Here is a 21,592-nt window from a genome sequence, read left to right on the forward strand (position 1 = left end):
TTAAAAAGAGATTGTTGATTTTCATTGAGTAGATTATAGAATATGCAAATCAAGTTGAAAAGATTAAATAAGGACTTGCATGCAAAAAATAGTGGGAAGGGGATGTAAACCGTGTGCATATAAATGTGCTCATTAATTAAGGTAGATGGGTAGAAAAAATTATTGTACTAGTTGTACATGTAAAAAGGTTGTTTTGTATTAGACTAGATTAACAAAGTGTTTCAGCAATACAATTCAAATAATTCAAAGAAAAAAATCTATCCTATCATGGAAATGAGTTGGAAAGGAAGTAGGAAGATCAGAGCAAGTTTAGAAATTCAATGTTTCTTGTTATTCTCAGCCATAAACATATCCTAGCATGTCAGATGCAGTCAATACCTGTTTTGTCAATAATTGTTTATGGAATAAATCGGAGGGAAAGAGGAAAGAAAGGAAACCAAAACTGGTGTAAAGAGTGGGCATTGTGGGACTTTTTTTTTTTTTAATTTTCCAGACATCCTGCAATGATAAAATAATTTTTACAGGGGAAAGAAGATAAGAGGTTGTCAAGAATCATCAGAGCCTCAGGCCAAAGGTTAACAACATTCTCATAAGAAGACATTACAAATTCATTAAAAACCAGAGGGAAGCGTGAGCATCCAGAAGTAGTTTAAAAGTAAAAGTTACATGAAACCAGTGACAGCAGAGCTCTAGTGAATTTTCCACAATTTAAATGGGGTGGTGAACTGAAAAGCTCCTGGGCAGAGTCCAAAAACTGGCTCTGATTTGTATCTTCGCCACTTGATGTTCTGCAATGTGAAGCTTGCCCCATAACTACTTTGAGCTTCTGCTTTTTATTGGTAAAGCAAGGAAGATAGTGAGAACAGTTCTATCATTGGGTCATTTTGAGCATCCCATGAGATTTTATATGGGCAAACTGTTTTGCACACAGTATAACAAACAAATCTTTGTTTAGAAAAGCATAGATCAGTTAGTCAAGGAAGGAAGAAAGACTCATGGTATTTCACATTTTGGTCAAGTTGCTCTTTTATATTGAAACAACATGGTCATGCAAGGGATAGTTGTGTCTCACACCCAGCCATGGATTCTGCAGCTAAAATCAATCAAAACTAAAGGAGTCACCGTTTTCATCAGCAGAAGCAGCATCCTGTCCCCGAACATCTAGTGAATTCTCACAATATGCAATGGATTGAATGTTCTATGCGTATCGCTAGCTTTTAGCTTAATACTATTATTTTCCCCTCAACAAAACTTTTCGTTATTCCCATTATAGAGGTGAGAAAACTGAGGAACACAAAATCTAGGTAACTAATCCAAATCACTGGGGGTGTGGGGGAAGGAATGGTTCTTCAACAGGCATCTTACCTCCACAAAAAAATGGAGATCATAACTTTTGCCACTGGTAGATATTTGACCTTGAGCTGGTTACTAAGTCCTACCAAAATTCCTCCCTATAAAATTAAGGCAGTGACAGCAACTACTCTACGAAGTATTTGTGAGTACTATTACCAAGGGAGATGGTGTAAGAACAGTACCTGACCCACAGTAACTGCTTAGTAAATGGAAGTCCTTTGTTACTGTTCCTATTATCATGATCAGAAGTTTTCAATGTGCCTGCTGTTAGTTGGGTATATAGAAGAACACTTGGAAATCAAAACAAGCCCCACTGAGCATAGGTACATGATAAAGGAAGATGAGAATTACAGATATTAAGCACAGCAGGCAAAGTTGATGGCAGAGGCATCAACCCTTGGTAGGATAGTGACCTAACAGAATAGCTAAGTTCCCAGTGATGTCATGTTCCCAATTTCAGTGGAAGTCGTACTTTTTGAAGAAGGGAAATCTCAGTATTCTCTTGGCACGTAGCAAGCCAAGCACCTGGGTGGGTGTAGCCATATTTTTCATTTGCAGTTAGTGATTACTGTGTCTACTGTTAGAGGGTTCTTAGAAATGATAGCAAAGCTAAAAATAGAAAGTGGCCACTTAAAGCAAAGACACAGCTCACCATGCTGATGATAAAGCATTATAATCCGTGTCCCTTGTTGAATAGAAACTCTGCTTTGCCATTCAAAAACAAAAAGCAACCAAGTTCTGGATGACAAATTTAACTCTAAACTATTTCCTTTCACATGAAAAATTTCAACTGGAGCAAGTTCAGAACAAAGACAATACTTTTCTTTGGTTATAGGGGTTTGGTAGAAAAAAGATATTAAGGCAAAAACCCAAATGGTTAATTATTAGTGAGTTTATTTGCAGAAATAGCTAAGCTGTGGTATAGTTCTAAATGCTTGAAGGATTCTGCCTAGGATGGAACACTATCATTGAGAAAACCATGTACTTTTATAAAATAAAATGGGGAAACCCAAAGAAAATACACATAGCTAGAAATTACTGCATCCATGATGCAATCTTTTTCCCCATGATGGTGTGAATTTGGGGAATCTTTTGGAAATCAGCTATCCCCCAAAAGGTCTTAATGATATCAGGCAAATATTATGAAGTTTTCCAAGATTTCCTCAAATTACATGTGGGTGACTTAAGAAAACTTTTAGAGACTCTGCAGAGCTGGCTGACCTGAGCTATAAGGGGTAATAAGTTGAACACTGCCAGGATCTGGGCTCCTCCCTGAAAAAAAAAAATTCAGAAATTACTGAGGCTGGATTACATAGCAGGAACCTGAAGGTAAAAATAGGGCACCACAGGTATAATAATTTTTGCAATTTTAGAAACCTGATTTTTTACAATGAGCTGACTTCTAGTGAACTGAACAGAGTTCATTGTCACATTTGTCTAATTCCTGGAATCTTTGACTCTGAAAGCTAAGTAAAAGAAAAAATTTTCCATGCTTAGTAAAGTTGAGATATACATAAAGGTAGATAAATCTTAAAAGAATATTTTAAATTGGATACCTGCTTCTTCCTTTTTCTTCTAAAGACCAGAAATGATGGAGACTTGGATGTATCTTTTGGAAAAAGTAATATAATGCTTATTCCCCTGGCTTAGTTCATTATGGGTGGCTTCTTCTATAATTTACTATTTTTTTTAATATCCAGACAGCCCAAATACATGGAAACTATTCCATATAAAATATTTTAAGCTTCAATAATTTACCAGTACGGAATTTCAATAAAGGGCACTTGGGTGGCTCAGTTGGTTAAGCGTCTGCCTGAGCATCTGCTCAGGTCATCCCAGGGTCCTGAGTTCGAATCCCACATCAGGCTCCCTGCTCAGCAGGAAGACTCCTTCTCACTCTCCCTCTGCTGCTTTCCCTGCTTGTGCGCTCTCTCTCTCTCTCTGTCAAATAAATAATTTTTTTTAAAGAGACTTTCAATACGAGTTTGTTTTCCACAGACAACTAATGAGGCATAAAGAATAAATTCCAACATCTGACAAAGTATGCAAAAGTAAATGGGTAATGATTTTGTGAAGAATTAGAATGCAGATTGCTACCAAAGAAAGAAAATCCGCACGAAATCATATAAAGATAAATTCCTGCATCATATTATTAAAAATCTCTCTCTCTCCCACAGTCTATTTCTAGCCATTTCTGATTTGGGTTCGACAACATGAATATTTTAAAGGAAAAGCGCCAGTTGTCTTTTGCTAAAAGTTGGCTACTCTGACCCCTGAGTAGACTCATAGAAATGCTTTTTTGAAATGTGTTATCTTTTTTGGCTATTTGTTCCTGCATTTACATAAAGGAATTAGGAAGAGTCGTCTCTGCCCCCACTTTCTTACTGCTCTTGAAATGAAGGATCAGTTTGGCAATGAAAAGCGTTCCTCTTCATGTTATCATTGAGCTGGGGGAGCAGTGGGAAGATACCCAAATGTGCACAATTTGGTTCGCTAGATAATTCGTTCCTTGACAGCTCCATCAAGAAAACAAATTTCATTCTGGCCTTTGCAAATGTTCACTGTAGTGAAGATTTACTTTGAAACTAGCGAGCACACATTTGAAGAACTCTGTTAAGTTGTGGTCATGTCTATGTTGTTGCTTCTGTTCTAGTTATCTAATTTAGTTCTAAAGTGGTTTGGAGGCCTTTTCTATTTGTAAATGTGACTCCCTGAGAAGAGACTAAGACACATAAAGATTTAAAATCATGATAGGATGTTCAGATTCCCAGTGTCTCCATTTTGCTGACTTATCATATTAGCCACAAAGTTGGTCAATGTAGAAATGTTCTTTTCTCTGTTCAGATGCATTCTGTATTCTTGTAAGAGTGCCTTTTTGAGAGCTGAAACCACTTGCAATTAAAAGGAGGTTATTTTCCTCATATCTTTTCTTCTTGCCCCCAGTGACTGAGAATATGCTATGTGGTAGATATTACACATAGATATGCTGTAAAGGAGTTGTAAGAAGGAAAACATGACCTAGAAATTCAACATGGGATGGGTAATGAAGAAGACCCTAAGGGAAACCAAAGCAACTGAGGCCACCTAAGGAGAGAGGAAAATAAAGAGAAAATGTCAGTACTATTATGCTTTTATTTTCCCTTCTATTAAATACATAGAATCTGTGTGAAGGTGTTTTAAAACAACCTGGGAGCCAATTACCTGTGTATGTGTGTGTGTGTGTGTGTGTGTACATATATTTTTAAATTTTTATTTTTGTATGTGTATACATATATATGTCTATATATGTTATTTGTGTTCTGAAAGGATACAATGAGATACACACATTTAAAGGTCTAAGGGGTTGAATGAGAAAAATTGCCATCTTGCTAAGTACTATGATGGGGTGTCCAGGAGAAGTTGAAATAATGCAATGGAGAATTTCTCTTTTCATATGCATTTACTCAATTAAAGTTATTTACATCTTACTTTTTGTGTCTTAAAACTTCTGTTCAGATAACATTTTAGAAGGCTATAACTAAGAGGATTACCAAGAATATTTTTCTCCTGACTTGCCGGAGTTCTTAAAAGGGTTAGGGAAAGAAAAAGGCCATTAAAAAAATCACCCAAGAACCTTATGGAAAATTGCATGACATTATTGGCCCAAAATAAATACCCAAACTGGCACCTTTACTGTGCTAATGGAAGGAGAAAGATATATTTGTACTTGTGAGGGGATGATATGGAGAGGGTGGGAGGAAACACAGGGAATATTTGGGTCCTATTAGACATATTATAGAGGAAATGTAGATGTATTTACATATCAACTCAATCTTAAAATTACTGCTGTGGAACATATTAAAATATAGTTTAAATTTAGGCTATTATTTAACATGCTTTCTGAGATTCAGAAATTTTTCTTTGCCTCAAGCAAATAACACAAAGAACTATAACAATGTAAACTGTTTTTGGCTGTTTTCCCTAGTACCTCTGTATTTCTAAACAATATGATTATACTATATTTTTCCCATTTTAGTCATTATCTGTTAAATTCCTATTATGAAAAATGAAGAGTCAGCTCTCTGAGGTGATTCTTCCCAGCATCCCTAACCTCAACTCCTACAAAAATTTTATGCTTCAAAAATAGTTGCTTTCATAATTTTTTGTTAAGTCAGTATTTTCTGTTTGCATTATTTGGCTACACAAAAAAATCACAGGTAAACCAGGTCATGTACTATGATTATATTTCCTTTCTTTTAAAACCCTGTGTTTCCTGGAGGTAATAATTGATTTTTCGTTTTCTGTGTAAATATTACTAACTCTTCCACCGAAATTGTTTGACTTTATTATAAATTATTGAATATTGAATTTATTATAAATTCCTCTTATTGTGGCCACATACCTCATATAATCTATTATTTCCATGGTTTTTTCCTTAGAGACATCTCTTGTAGAGAACTTTAGGATTTATGTGAAATGATTGCCTGCTAGGCCTGCTACATAAATTTCATCCTAGAAATCCCATCCCCTGGTCTTTGTGTTGAGTTTCTGACTCCCTTGACTCCATGTCTTCTCCATTTTATTTATCCTTTTATTTGGATAGAACTATCCCTCTAGTAGTTTCTTGAGAAGAGGGGGAAATTTTTTAAGGTAGATTAAAATTAGGTAGATTAAAATAAAATAAAAATAAGGCAGATTAAAAATAAGGTAGATATAAGTTCCCATCAGAATTTTGAAGATACATTTGCCTGTCTTGTTTCCAATTTTGCTATTAAGAAATCCAATAACGGGGTACCAGGTGGTGGGTATTATAGAGGGCACAGCTTGCCTGGAGCACTGAGTGTGGTGAAAAAATAATGAATACTGTTTTTCTGAAAATAAATAAATTGAAAAAAAAAAGAAATCCAATAACATTGGGATTCCCAATGCATAATGTATAACCTCTTTTCTCTGATAACATATATGTTTATTTGCTTACCTCTAAAGTTCTGAAATTTCACAATAATGTTTCTTGGTGTGGTATATTTTTATTTCTTGTATTACTTCATACTTCACAGATTTTCTTGAATCTGAAGACAGGTCTCTGAAATTTTCTGAAAAAAAAATTTTTTTCTTTTAAATCTCTCCCCTCAATTTTCTCTGAATGCACCTGAGAAATGTGGTTCCCCTCCAAGGTGTCAAATGGGTTTTCACACTGTTAGAATTCTCTGGAGTTTATTGTTGCCTCTGCCATCTTTCCCGAAGAGATGATTCTAGAAGGGTGAAACTCTGAACCTCAGGTTGTTGTGGAGGCAGGAAATTTACCACAGAGGGCGTCGTTTAGGGATTTTCTCCTCTGGAAGTCCTACCTAACATTTCCATCATCCCACAGGACTCACTATTGAAAAAGAAGGATGGATGGATGGAAGGAAGGATGGATGGAAAGAAGGAAGGAAGAGAGGGAGGAAGGGAGAGAAAGAGGGAGAAAGAAAATAGAAGGAAGGAACGAAGGGAGGAAGGAAGGAAGGAAAAGATAAAGCAGAAGGAAGGAAGAGGGAAGGAAGAAAGGAAAGAAAGAGAAAGAATGAAAAAAGAAGGAAAGAAGGAACAAGGAAGGAAGGAAGGAAGGGTGGGAAAGGAAAAGAAAGAGGAAAGAAGGAAAGAGGGAGGGAGGATAAGTGGGAAGAAGAAGAAAGGAGAAACTGATGACCCTCTGCTTTATATTAAAACTTACATGGAATTTGTGGTCACGAGAAGACTTACTATTTTTCTCTACATGAGTTTCTCTCATAAAATTGTAAGCTCATTTAGGAAAGGTGGAATATATTATTTAGGTCTACATTGCCAACGTTTAGCAGAGTGTCTGTGGCCCAGTGGGCATTAAATGAACAAGTACTGGAGAACTGATCTTGGCCAGCCAGCGCTGCTGTCAGTTCTTCATTCCTGCCTACTTGATTTCAGCCTCCAGTGCTTTAATTGCATCGTATTCTCCCAGACTATAGAATGAGCAATGGTGATTATCATCAGAATCTTCTTCTCTAAGGACAGTCAAAAGGCCAAAATACATAGTATGTGTTTATTTCAGAAGCAGGTGCAAAGGAGAATGTGGTCATTTGATATGAGATACGGGTCAGTGATTCTCAAACTAGAACATCTCCAATTGATGTCATTTAGTATAACAATATTTAATTTCAGTTAACTTTAAAATACCATATAGTGGGACACCTGGGTGGCTCAGTTGGTTAAGCAGCTGCCTTTGGCTCAGGTCATGATCCCAGCGTCCTGGGATCCAGTCCCACATCAGGCTCCTTGCTCAGCAGGGAGCCTGCTTCTGTCTCTGTCTCTGCCTGCCACTCTGTCTGCCTGTGCTCTCTCTCTCTGACAAATAAATAAATAAAATCTTTTTAAAAAATAAATAAATAAAATAAAATACTGTTTGGCACAAAATGCTTATGTTAAGGAGTGATGTTACAAAATTAACTCAAATAATAAATTTGAGATTAATTTGTGTCTAAACATCTTATGCACTAATATCACAAAAAGCAAATTTGGCCATTTTACAAACATTTTCCAGAATTGTTACAACATTAGAGGTACATAGAGTCTCTTGAAATATAGTGGTGTTAGAACACATGCATTTAAGAAGTGAAAAATCCCCATGGAAATTCACTTCATAAAATCAACACCCTGAAATGACCTACACTTTTCCAGATCCCTCATCCAAATCTTCAGCAGCTGAGCTCATTCTGAATGAAAATGCACAAAAAGGATTACCAAGAAAATGTAACAAAAATTTGCAACACAAATAGTCGATAGTTAGAAATATAATTTTAAAAGAGAGCAATCTGATGAGGAGATTGATAGGGAAAAATCAGGTCTTTTACAAAGACATCTATAACTTATAGGATGGATTCTAGTCAATTCAGATGATTTAGAAAATGAGGCCAATATACTCAGATGCAGCTGACAGTAATCCAATATTCCCTCTTTATTTTATTTTATTTTGTTATGTTATGTTATGTTAGTCACCAGGACATCATTAGTTTTGATGTAGTGTTCCATGATTGATTATTTGCATATAACACCCAATGCCCCATGCAATCCTGCCCTCCTTAATACCCATCACTGGGCTCACCCATTCCTCCACCCCCCTTCCCTCTGAAACCCAGAGTCCACAGTCCATACGTAGCCTCTCATGGTTCGTCTCCCCCTCCAATTCCTCCCCTTCATTTTTCCCTTCCTTCTTCTAACGGTCTCTGTGCTATTACTTGTGTGCCACATGTTAGTGAAACCATATGATGATTGTCTTTCTCTACTTGACTTATTTCACTTAGCATATCCCCTCTGGTTCCATCCAAGTCTATGCAAATGGTGGGTATTCCTCCTTTCTGATGGCAGAGTAATACTCCTTTGTATATACGGACCACATCTTCTTTACCCGTTCGTCTATTAAAAGGCATCTCAGCTCCTTCCAAAGTTTGGCTGTTGTGGACATTGATACTATGAATATTGGGGTGCATATGGCCCTTCTTTTCACTACATCAGTATCTTTAGGGTAAATATCCAATAGTGTGATTGCCAGGTCATAGGGTAGCTCTATTTTTAACTTTTTGAGAAATCTCCACTCTGTTTTCCAAAGTAGCTATACCAACTTGTATTCCCATCAACAGTGTAAGAGGGTTCCCCTTTCTCCACATCCTCTCCATTTGTTGTCTCTTGCCTTGTCAATTTTTGCCATCCTAATTGGTGTAAGGTGATATCTCAGTGTGGTTTTGATTTGAATTTCCCTGATGACTAATGATGTTGAACCCTCTTCTTAATGCTCTGTTCAGGCTTTAGCTCATGGGGGCAGATTTTAACTGTCAAGCTTATAAACAATATTTAAATAGGAAGTGTGAATAACAAGGTTTGAAGAGAAAATTTTTAAAAATCTATCAGACCACAAGATATGGAATGAGCACTGAAAATAGAGAGATGCTGGTCATAAGGATAATTAGGAAATTTTTTGTCTTAAAAAATATAGACACTATACATTCACAGGAATGATTTGGAAATGTCCAAAGAACCTAGTTGAGCAGGACAGGAGTTAATGCTTTCATGTGTTCAATCTACCTAATTTACCATCTCTCTTTGCAACTAGACAGCTTTCGGACTTGTCGAACTGTCTTCCTTTGACATTATAAAAACACTCACCTATTTGCCAAGGTTGAGTGAAGTCAATTAATATTATGGTAATGTCCTAAGGGTAACCCTTTTCTGTAATCCCTTCCCCCAAGGAGTTAATAAAACTCAATTTCTTTTTAGTAAAAGAAATGAATCCAGAATTTAGTCTCAACTTAAATGTGAATGTGGCTAAGGAATGACACAGTAATACCACTTGGCATTTCTTAAGTTAGCCTGCTCTCTCTACACTGGATAAAAATAAAGAAAAGAAAGCATCTAAAACAGAACCGCCCTATTACAACCCAAATTTGCCCATGAAAGCAGAAATTTTCTGGCCTGCATCTATGCGTTTTTTCCACTTTCCGTAGCCTCCCACGCTATAATGACTTATGCATGGAATTCGGGGACTTTATATTTTCTTTTGAGTGCAGAATGAATGCCAACATGGAAAATGTGCAGGCTGACCATTTTCAAATGGTCACAGACCTTTGAGAGAACCCGATAGTATCCAGAAAGATATTTTGTCGGGCTAGGGTACCAAACCTAGTATATTCCTTAACTCTGCTGGTCTTCATAGGATTGGAATATTTACCTTTCTGGCAAGTGCTTAGTCAGAATACCTTGAAATTTTTGGTAGGGACTCAGAATCCTTTTCAGTAGACTGAAGTGACCCAAAACCAGCACAGCAGTTAATCTTGTTTATGGCCAAAATCAATAAGCCAATCCATGTTATGTGCTGACAGCTCTTGTGTGAAGGAAAAGCTCGAAGTGTCCGCTCTTTTGAATGGGATTTTTCTTTTATGGTCCAATAATTTGGTTTCATTATGGGACAATGTTTGGACTAGTCATTTTAGTAAAGTTCAGTTTACTTTGGTATAATTTGTTTCCTTGAACGAAGGGTTTGAATAATTCAAAGCAAAAAGGAGAAGGCTACCTAGAATGTGTTTATATTTTACCTTATCTCAGGCCTGGTTTTCTGGTTTACTTACATTTTTATGGCCAAATTCTAATAGCAGTACACAAACTAAACTCCTTAGAAGCCAAAAAGAATGCGACTGAAATTTCTGAGGAATTGTCCCAATTGTTTTAGCATGCTCACATCTTCCTTTTGGTTCTCTGAATTCCTGACTGAGGAGTTGAGATTTTATATGTACTAAAGCTGGGGGGGGAGGGAAGGGGCGCAGGTAGAATCTCCTTCCATGGAAACAGTGACCTTTGTTGACAAAATCAGATCCAGGGCCTAGTTTGAATCCTGGCATACTTCCTGGATGTTTGACCTTGGGCAACTAATATAATGTCTCTAAGCTTCAGCAAAACAAGCTTGCTAGCTAGTACTAGTAGCTGTGATAAGTGTGCGTGTAAATGTATTTATCCTAGGGCACGGCCAGTGGTCTGTGTTACACTTTCTTATGAATTATGTGTTAATAGGAGCTACACTAGATTTTTTCCATGCTTCTTAGTCACTCCTTGGAGTAAATACATCCTGGGAGTTTGCTCTTTCACAAACTGAGACATGGCACATGCTGTTTCTATGGCTCTGATTTGGCATGAACAGACCCCTGGTATTCTTTGCTGCAATTCAAACCAAGCAGCAAGTAAATTTTTATTTTATTTTATTTTATTTATTTGACACAGAGAGAGAGATCACAAGTAGGCAGAGAGGCACGCAGAGAGAGAGAGAGAGAGAGAGGAGGAAGCAGGCTCCCCACTGAGCAGAGAGCCTTGATGCAGGGATCAATCAAGGACCCTGGGATCATGACCCAAGCGGAAGGCAGAGGCTTTAACCCACTGAGCCACCCAGGCACCCCTAGCAAATAGATTTCCTTAAGGACTTCTGTTCACAAAAGTAAAGCACAAAAGCGTGGCAGCTAGAGCAACAACTTTATTCTGGTGAGTTCTATTAAGTACTGTAATGCAAATATGTTCTTAAGGGAGTTTCAGGCATTCAGTACTTAACCTTCATTCGTTAGTAGGTCAATTGATCCAGCTGCATTTAAAGTGTTGTCATTGTTTTTTGAACAGAAAGATTAAATACGACATTTTGTTCTAATAGGAGGCTACTTCTTAAAGAAATAACATCATTAAAGCCATCAAATAGATGCTCTATAAGATCTCTTAGTCTTTCATAGCTCAGATTAAATGCTCTCTTTTTGAACATATATTTTGACTTGAGAATGATGATCCTGAATATATATGTATATATATATATATATATATTTTAAAATTTTTAATAGGTGGCAAAATGACGAAACTCACTCCCTTCTTGAATCACTACATATGAAGTCATCTTTCAGCAAGTTCCATCTCCTTTAGTCTCATATGGAATGTATCTCTCTATCTGCTGTTAAACGACGATGACATGTCTGTAGCTATCAGAAAGAGAAGCTGGGAAGAACATGTGACCCAGTGGATGGGACAGCCTTTTAATTCTGATGATTACAACCCAGCATGTCATCATGGACTAGTAGCTGACAGCTTGCAGGCAAGTATGGAAAAAGATGCGTCTTTAAATGTGGATCGTAAAGAGAGGTGTGTTTCACTCCCGGACTGCTGCCATGGTTCAGAGCTGAGAGACTTTCCTGGGAGGCCAATGGGTCACATTTCAAAGGAGGTGGATGAAAATGACAGCCACGAAGGTGAAGATCAGTTTCTTTCTCTGGAGGCCAGCACAGAAACACTAGTGCATGTTTCTGACGAGGATACCGATTCCGATCCATGTGTTACAGATGATAAGCAGATTTTAAGTACCCAAGGACAAAAAATATCAGACCAACATAACAACAGAGGAGCAGGCTCCTCAGGAACGACACTGCCCATCATGGACAATCACCAGAGTGACTCCTGGGGAATGGCAGATGGAGCTGACTTAGCACTGGTAGAAGAAAGAGGGGAGAAGAGAGTTGATGGCGTTGTAAGTAAAAGCCTGGAGCTTTGTAATGAGATAAGCTTAAGTGAAATAAAAGATGCATCTAATAAAATAAATGTGTGTGACTCTTCGAATGTGAAAGATATTGTGCCTGAGAAGCAATTGCTTAATTCTGCTGTAATTGCTCAGCAACGAAGGAAACTTGACTTCCCTAAAGATGAACATGAAAGAAACACCTGCAGTGTAGTACAGGACAAGTTCTTGGCTCTTCCTTGCACGGACAGAGGACTGCCATTATTAAAAGCAGATTCTGGAAGCTGCCTTCTGCAACCTCCTTCCTGCACTGGTGGAATGTCAGCTGAAAATGTCCTCGAGAAGAGTGGTTTCTCAGAACATCAAAACAAAAGTCTCCCAAAGGTCAACTCAGGAGAGGGTATGCAGTGTTTACACTTAAAGGAAACTCTGGCCACCCAAGAACCCACGGACAGCCCAGTCAGGCTTCGCAAAAGAAAGGTAAGACACATGCACAGATTATCTGGCTTTGGGGATTTTATAAATATCTTTCTTACCATCACTTATTATTTTGCTCAGATTCAAGAGGTCTGTAAATGTTCCTATTGCATTATAGGATAGCTGTATAACTCAGAGTATCTTCTTGGAGAAACCATCAAAATACTTAAACATTAAAATATAGTAAGAACCTATTTATTTCACTAATATTATTTATAATAGTTTGTGAACATTGTATTCTGGAATTGTGTTGGAGACAGAATTGGTTTGACTTTCTTTAACTGGAATTAAATAGCCACCAGATAGCTTATAGGTCAAGGCCTATCTGAAGAGTGTTATCTAATTTTTAGAAAGAAAGAAATAAATAGTATTTTCTTTATTTCATGTCAATTATTTAGATTTATTTCTTTTTCCCTTTAAAAAGTATATTTTATCATAAGGGGTATCATTCACATGGAGAAAAGGATTCCTTTACATACACAAAGGCAACAGTTTTCCCTACCCCCAAATATACTGATACTATTTTATTTTATTTTATTTTTTTAAAGATTTTATTTATTTATTTGACAGAGAGAGATTACAAGGAGGCAGAGAGGCGGCAGGCAGAGAGAGAGAGGAGGAAGCAGGCTCCCTGCTGAGCAGAGAGCCCGATGCGGGACTCGATCCCAGGATCCTGAGATCATGACCTGAGCCAAAGGCAGCGGCTTAACCCACTGAGCCACCCAGACGCCCTACTGATACTATTTTAAACAATCCTCTGGCACATTTGCCATCATTAGACGTATCAACTTTTCTTTAACTCTTTTTTTTTTTTTAAAGATTTTATTTATTTATTTGACAGAGAGAGATCACAAGTAGGCAGAGAGGCAGGCAGAGAGAGAGGAGGAAGCAGGCTCCCTGCTGAGCAGAGAGCCCGATGCGGGACTCGATCCCAGGACCCTGAGATCATGACCTGAGCTGAAGGCAGCCGCTTAACCCACTGAGCCACCCAGGCGCCCCAACTTTTCTTTAACTCTTAACCAAAAAGAGCCAATAACTGAAATTATTCTTGATGCCAAGGCTCCTTTACTAATCCTGTAAATGCCATACTCCCCTAAGAAGCTTCCAAGTGAGAGAAGCAAAAATTAGAGTTATAGGACGCATGGTTTAGCTAGTAGACCCTTGGCCAAAGTTTGTCTTATCTTGTAGATTTTCTCCAAATTCTTCCAGCAATGTAGTGCTTACAATCCTTATGAAGTACAAATATGATTTCTTTTATAAATCCAATCTGGTCATTGGCATTGAAAACCCCCTGCAGATTGGGCAACATCCTTCCCCCTCTTATGATAATCATATTAACCCATAATTGCAGTTCTCCTAACACAAAACCAGTGTTCTCAGTTCTGCTCAACTGGGGCTATCTACAATGAGGAAAAAAACAATCTCTCTTTTTGCGGGTAAAAAAAAATTTTAAAAAGTCTGATTTCCATAAACTGTGGCTTTGCTAGCAAACTAGATCAGTCACATGTTACAAGTTAGTGTAAATGAAGTCAGAGGCTTGACAACAAAGATCAATGTGCTCAAACTATATGACAACAGAGCATCGTGTGCCTCTGGGAAACTCTTCCTTCCTTTTAGATTGTTTTAAAAGATTAATGCTCCCTAAAGTTGTTATGATTGGCATGCTCTGGTCACTTTTTCAGAAATGTCCATTTATCCTATCAAATCTGTTGGGACTGCAATAATGACATAAGAAATTATTAACTGACCTATGACATAGCTCCCCTAAAATAAGACAAACCCTGCCCAACTGCTGACAGAAACATTAAACATTCCAGAAACATATGCTCACCACTTGGACATTTATATCAATACGAAGAATGCTGGAAAGAATTTGCTCTTGGACATGTCACTGTAGCATGGCTACATTTATGAGAGCTGTAATTATAACCTATTTACAAGTTCTAACTTAAATATTCTATTTTAAGCATTTCATCATTCTAAAGTGTTATGGCATTGTCTGGTGGAATATTTGCTTTGACTCTACAGCTCATTTAGGATGCTTTGTAATAAACAGATTAAATGCAAAATTTCAAGTTTAGGAGTTACTCTGGAAAGGTTTGATTATGGGAGAAGCTTCTATAATCAACATCTATAGGAATTTCTGTTCTATTTTATACTGAATGAATATTAAAATATCTCTGAACTGGCAAATAGCCATTTTAGAAATTTACCAAAGGAAACAGTAAAACATATAAAAATATATGGCCAGAGATGTTCATTATTATATTGTATGTTACTGACAAAAAAGAAACAACCTAAATTTCCACCAATAATGAATGTTTAATTATTGCTTATCTATTGTTGGAATGCTATGTAGCCATTAAAAAGATAGAGTGAGATCTGTGTGCATTAACAGAATAATGCTGAAGATATAGTATATGTGGAAAAAGGCAGTGGCAGACCACTATGTCTAGCACATACCAACCTTATAGGACAAAATGTGCATATATAGATATAAATATAAATGGGGTATAAATCTCTCTATATGATTAAATGTGAAATTCTAGCTAAATTGGGATAAAATTATTATAGCAGTTACTTTGAAAGAATGGAATTAAAACTATAGACGCAGGTGATTTTTCACCTTTTATCCTATATAATTTTTATAAAAAGTGATAGAACTATGCATACAATGCATACAAATTGCATACAAAATGCATACAAAAATGCATACAATGAACAAAAGTACAAATACAAAGTAATGTTACATACATAAATAACTTGGAGCATTTTCTGCATAGCACAAAATGATCCCTTAAATAGTTCTCATGATTATCATCACTTCTGTGAAGTGGAAACAAGTATTTATAAAGTTTTCCAAAATATCGACAAGAGTTCCAATCAACTACTCCATTCCTAATGCTATTGTACGTCATTTAAAATAGGTAAGCCTTTTGGGGAGACACACGAGCCACATTTTCATGTCTAAGGTGTTAGGTTCCAGATGCTGAAAAGAATTTGCTTAATTGTCTATATCTGTAAAACTATTTGTCAGCCATGGTGACAGCTTTAAGATTAGTGCATGAAAAGGTCAACCAGGAGTGCCTGGGTGGCTCAGTGGGTTAAAACCTCTGCCTTGGGCCCAGGTCTGGTCTCAGGGTCCTGGGATCGATACCCGCATTGAACTCTCTGCTCAGCAGGGAGCTTGCTTCCCCCTCTCTCCCTGCCTGCCTCTCTGCCTACTTGTGATCTCTCTCTCTGTCAAATAAATAAATAAAATCTTAAAAAAAGAAGAAAGAAAGAAAAGGTGGATCAGAATATAAGCTAATAAAATTTTAGTGAGAGAAAGTTCATCAGCGTATTATCTGATGGTCGTATGAGTGAAGCGAATCCTTCATTGAATTTATAAGCATGATTTTTAGGGGGGGCAGTGGGGGTTAGGATATAATCAAGATCCTAAGACTTGGAAAAAAATAAAAAAGAAAACTAAAGTAGAGCTTCTAAGAGTGATCCCCAGAATGTTCTGAAATAGCATTGTGCTAGAGGCATCATTGTACTACAGATATACATTATCATTCCTTGAAACCCATAAATCTTGGCAGGCATTCATTGTTTTGCATGATGTATTTTTTTGTTGTTTTCCAGTGTTATTTCTGGCCATCAAGGATAGATACACATATATTTATTAAGAGTTTCAAGTGGAGAGGACTACATTTGTAGTATATATATTAATCTTTTAAGATAATAATTCTCCTAAATATGGTGAAATATGTCATTAAATGAAGCCACTAAAATAAAAGGAAAACCAAGGGAGTAGGAACAGACATTAGCAAATGAGTCAGAAGGTTGTGTGGCATATGACCAGCTCTTATAGAGCGTGGGTGGGTCTTTGGGGTAAGGCAGCTGGTTAAGAGCAATTCTCAGAGACAAATTCCACAGAAATCTGGAGGAGGGAGTCCGTCTAAGAAGTGGTCTCTTTAAACCAAATGAGATGTGAAGATGGAAAATATGTAGGGAAAGACTTGAGGTTAGACTTTTTTAAAAGAACTAGCGTATTTGTTCTTGATGGTGGTTAGCTAATTAAAGAGAGTTCAAAATTCAGTCGTCTCTAGAGACTATTTAAATAGTTCCCAAAGTTTTGCATAACCATGATAGCTGTATAAATGTATGAACATATTTTTATTTGATCACATAAAACATGAACCGTATTACAAAGCAATATAAACTCCAAAATACAGTGCAAAAAATGATCTGGAACTTGAGAAGATACCTAATTCCACATTTGAACAAAAATCTCACATTTTGACAATAAAATAAATATACCATTTATGCTGTAGTTTTGACTGCTGTTGTAGAAAACCAGCATAAAAGTGACTTAAACAGTATCTTTTTTTCACATATGCATAATAATTAGACATAAATAGTTCTGGACTAACATGTAGCCTCTATGTTTTCAAAACCCCAGACTCCTTTGATCTAACTGCTCTACCACCTTGATCCCTTATTGACAGTCAAGTCAGTGGGAAGAGGAGAGAGTTACAGGGTTAGAGACACTCCTGTGTACAGGCAGGACCCAGAAAAGACACACTTTTTTTCTCCCATATTTCCTGTGCTAAAATTTAGTTGCATGGCCACAGTAAGTAACAGGGGCTGAGAAATGGAGTCTGTATTCTGGATAAGCAGGTGTCCGATAAAAATTCTATTATCAAAGAAGGAGAAATTTTATAGTGAGGGATAACTCGTAACATTAAACATGTTGAGGAACAGCACCCTGCCATAAATCTATTCCAGTATATCATGGCCTATTGTGAAAGGAATAAACAGGCTGCTATATGTTCTGTGGTATTTTCTATAAATACTTGATTTAATTTCACACTGTAGAATATCTTTCAGTGTTAAGACACAATTCAAAGTGATGTTGACCAAATGCTGCACTTTTTTATGGAAAACTTTTCAGGAGCAAAACATGCTGTATCTACTGTATTTTATCTCTGGACAAATGTAGTACATTAATTAGAAATGACTGATAAAATCAAGTATTTTCTCCTTACCCTATCACTAAAATATGTATAAATTCAGGAAAAGTGCACTCATACTTGAAATGACCTTCTCATTCCTCTCTATGACCTCCTTGTTTTTTTTCTGTCTTCTGAATGCCTGTGTAGGAGCCTTGTAGCATGAGGAGCCTGTCATTGACCGATGGGTGACATAAAGAACATAGTAAATTGTGCAAAAGATAGAATGGACAAAGATAGGAAGCCAGCTGGAAGAATATAAAAGGGAAGGAAAAAATTGTCTAAGAAATAAAAAACGAAAGGATGGTTAAGTTAAGGCCCAAAGACATGTTGAATGAAAGCAAGGACTAGGGGAGAATTAGACTTTGTTAATAAGCCTAGTATCATTTGACAAAGAGGGGAAGACTTGAAAGTATATATAGCTTTGCAGATAGATTCATGATAACAGTATGATTTTACACTAAGGTCACATGGGTTTTAAAGACACAGTCTTGTTGAGTAGATAGTATTGTTTTTAAACTTCGTTTCTGTAGGTCAAGGATTAGGGCTGGCAAAGAAGTCATTAGCCAGTGGAAAGTTGGAGTGTAGATAAACAACACTAGGTCTTCCCAGCTATATTTTAGCTGGGTTCGTGTCCCAGGTTCATCTGGTAACTTCACTAATAGCTCTTTTTGTGTTGTTAGGCCACTGAAAACCATCAAATTATGTTATGCCATTTAAACTGGTTTTTGCCTTACAAACAACTAGGAAGCCAAAAACATATTTGCAGGTATTTGGGGCTCAAATATTTTGCCGCATAATAAACATGATTCCCGTAAAACCACGTAGAAATGTGAACAAACCAAAACAAAACCGCATTTAATTGTATGATAAAAGATAACACCAGATACAGTGTCTGATAAAACCCATCAGTAACAAACATTGAGCATTTTCAATATCCCCAGTAAGACGTCTGTTCGAATTCCCCAGTAAAACTTCTGTTTGACTCACACAGAAGGCAAGTACCATAGGGAGGGAACAATGGTGTCAGAGAAGGAGAGAAGGGATAGGACACAGGAAGAGGAGGAGAAGGGAAGATGAAAGAAAGAAAGAAAGAAAGAAAGAAAGAAACCAAGACAAGCCCCGGTCAATTGTAAGGAAAAGCAACATGACAAGTCCTTGACAAAAAGTGGATTTGTAGAAGGCTGGGAATCAAATCTGATTTCAGCATGATGCAGTTGGGATTATCACCAGCAGGAGTCTAAGGAGGAGACAAGGAACATGAATTTGAGTCCAGTGATTACAGAGCAGGTGGAGATAAATTATTGTTATTCTCAGTTCACTTGAGGAACTCTGCTGAGTAGAGCTAGCCTTCCCAGGCTGTATCTCCCCCAGGCTAAAGGTAAAGCCCCAGTGAGCTATTTCAAGATTCTCAGATAGTTTCTCTTTGGGGGGATTTTCCCAAATCTCCTCAGCCAAATCAGTTGCTTTATTCTCTCTTCACTCATAGAAGTCTTATCTCTTTTATAATGTTTACTATAAAATCATTTGATCACTCCATTGCTTACTAAAGCATAACCTTGGTGGGGACAGTTTTTTATCTGTAGTGGTTCAAATTCACATCTATATCCTTCAGCCCAGGGCTTAGAACTCTATTCATAGGTGTTTGAATGAATGGATATTCCTGTCATGGTTAAGGATTTATTTTCAGAAGACAAAATCAGATGTCTAGAGCCCACTTATAAAGATGCAGAAGAAATGGAGCCATACAACCCACATCCGAAACCAGATATCCCCTGTTTTGCACCATAATCTCCTATCTGTGCTTCCTGCTAGTACCATGCTAAAACAGAGCATGAGGGAAGAGGGAGAAAAGAACTATGTAAAATCTGGGTCTCTGAGGCAACCTCAAGTTTGATTATTATTACTGGTCATCTCAAAACAACTAATTCATTGTCACTAGCCCAGTGCAGAGAACGCTGAGGGGTTAATGTTGTTTCAAAGGAGGAAAATGTTAGAATGTCCATTCACAGTGACTTTTAATTTATCCTTTAATTTTATATATATTCTGTAAGATATATATTAATAGAAAAGTATATATGTTATAGTTATAATTAAATAACATACACATTGTCACTGAGAAGCACATGATCAAAAATGTTGGGAAGCCACTGGTTCAGAAATTTTTCAACTTTTCTGGTTCATGTCATTCTGAGGAATTTGGGGGTGGAATGGATGGGAAATGACAGGAAAAATAGAGTAAGAGATTGAAAGACAAACAAGTAGGAGAGATTAAGGGATTTGTTTAGAGAGTGTCAGACAATAGTAAATTTCTTTGTAATTTATATCGTGAAAACCACATAAAGTAGGGAGATTTGCTGCCAGGTGCCTCTAAGGCAGAAAAATATACTTTGAATGAGAGCAATTAGATTTGGATGTTTCTTGTTCCAGATTTTTTTTTTTTTTAAGTAGTTATGATGTGTGATGGGCCTCTGATCCAAGTTGTGACTTGGACCCAAACTGCAAATTTACATTATTAGTAACAAGATCATTAATAAACTCACATTAACCCAACATCAGCTTTTATTGGAGCAAGAATTAATACATGTTTATGATGTTATTTTAAATAATTAATGGGTATTTCAGAGCCAAATGCACATTAGAGGCTATCATAATAGTGAAACTGATTAAACGTTTCTTCCTTGTGGATTTCTGTTACTATAAACCAGGACCAACTTATTAATCTCTTAATACCAACAAAACCAGCATAGGTTTTGGCTGCTTCCCTTCAAGAAATGCCAATATCCACAAGAGCTGGGAGAACTAACATAGCCTACAGAACAGGGCCCTGCCTCTGTTATCTGGGCACTGACTGCAGTAATGCCAACAGACCCGTTCACTCTCTGGCTCATGTTCTTAGAACTAAAGTACTTATCCCTGCTGCCAACAAGGTCTCTATTCCACAGATAATGTTCTAACTGTCAAGAAAATTATAGTGCTACTTTAGAGATAACCTTACAATTTTCAAAGGAAACATAAGCAAATAGGAAAATACACTTTTCTTCCTTTTTTTTTCCAGTTCTGTTTCTACATTGGCACAGGAATAAAACTAGTGATTCATGAAACTCTTAGATTTGAGGTTCCATTTTTTGAGCCACTGGAACTTGAAAAGGGTTTTATATACATTAAGGGTTTCATATACAATAAAAGTTAACCCAGAGGTTTAAAAAAAGAAGTTGAAATAGCATTACTATTTGGTCTAGAAAATGAATGGCTTGGTCTGACCTTGATTTTCTTTTTTTTTTTTTTTATTTTGTTTGTTTACTTGAGAGAGAGAGAAAGCACAAGCAGAGGGAGGGGTGGAGAGGGAGAAGCAGGCTCCCCACTGAGCAGGACCCTGATACGTGGCTCAGTCCCAAGACCTGGGATCAAGACCCAGGCAGATGGCAGATGCTTAACCAACTGAGCCACCTAGGTGCCCTGGTCTCGCCTTGATTTTCTAACCAAGAGAATAAGCTGTTGATGAGGAGGAAGAGCACAGTCTAAATTGAAGGGTATCATTTAATCTTTGTAAAGCTTATATATCTCTAAAAAGAAAAATGAAGACAACATTCCCTATATCACAAGTTTGCTAGAACATTAAATGAGATAGAAAATGTGATTAAACAAACTGCCTAGTACAATTCCTATACTAGGAAACAATCCATTTTTTAACTCAAATTCAAGGTGAATTGACAATTACATAACTGAAAAATTGCAGGCAGAA

The 21,592-nt window shown here is 37.0% G+C and overlaps 1 protein-coding gene across 2 annotated transcripts in view; it reads left to right on the plus strand.

Annotated features, from left to right (window-relative positions):
• Positions 1 to 21,592, plus strand: part of DLC1 (DLC1 Rho GTPase activating protein) — a 568,091-nt gene that overhangs the window by 149,851 nt on the left and 396,648 nt on the right. For both annotated transcript variants that reach the window (XM_044225531.1, XM_044225530.1), the window contains one exon: positions 11,709 to 12,853. In XM_044225531.1, the coding sequence (XP_044081466.1) occupies positions 11,834 to 12,853 (1,020 nt within the window). In that variant the 5' untranslated portion in view covers positions 11,709 to 11,833. The remainder of the gene's footprint in view (positions 1 to 11,708; positions 12,854 to 21,592) is intronic.

This window comes from Neovison vison, chromosome 11, assembly GCF_020171115.1.
Source record: "Neovison vison isolate M4711 chromosome 11, ASM_NN_V1, whole genome shotgun sequence".
Taxonomy (NCBI): Eukaryota; Metazoa; Chordata; class Mammalia; order Carnivora; family Mustelidae; genus Neogale; species Neogale vison.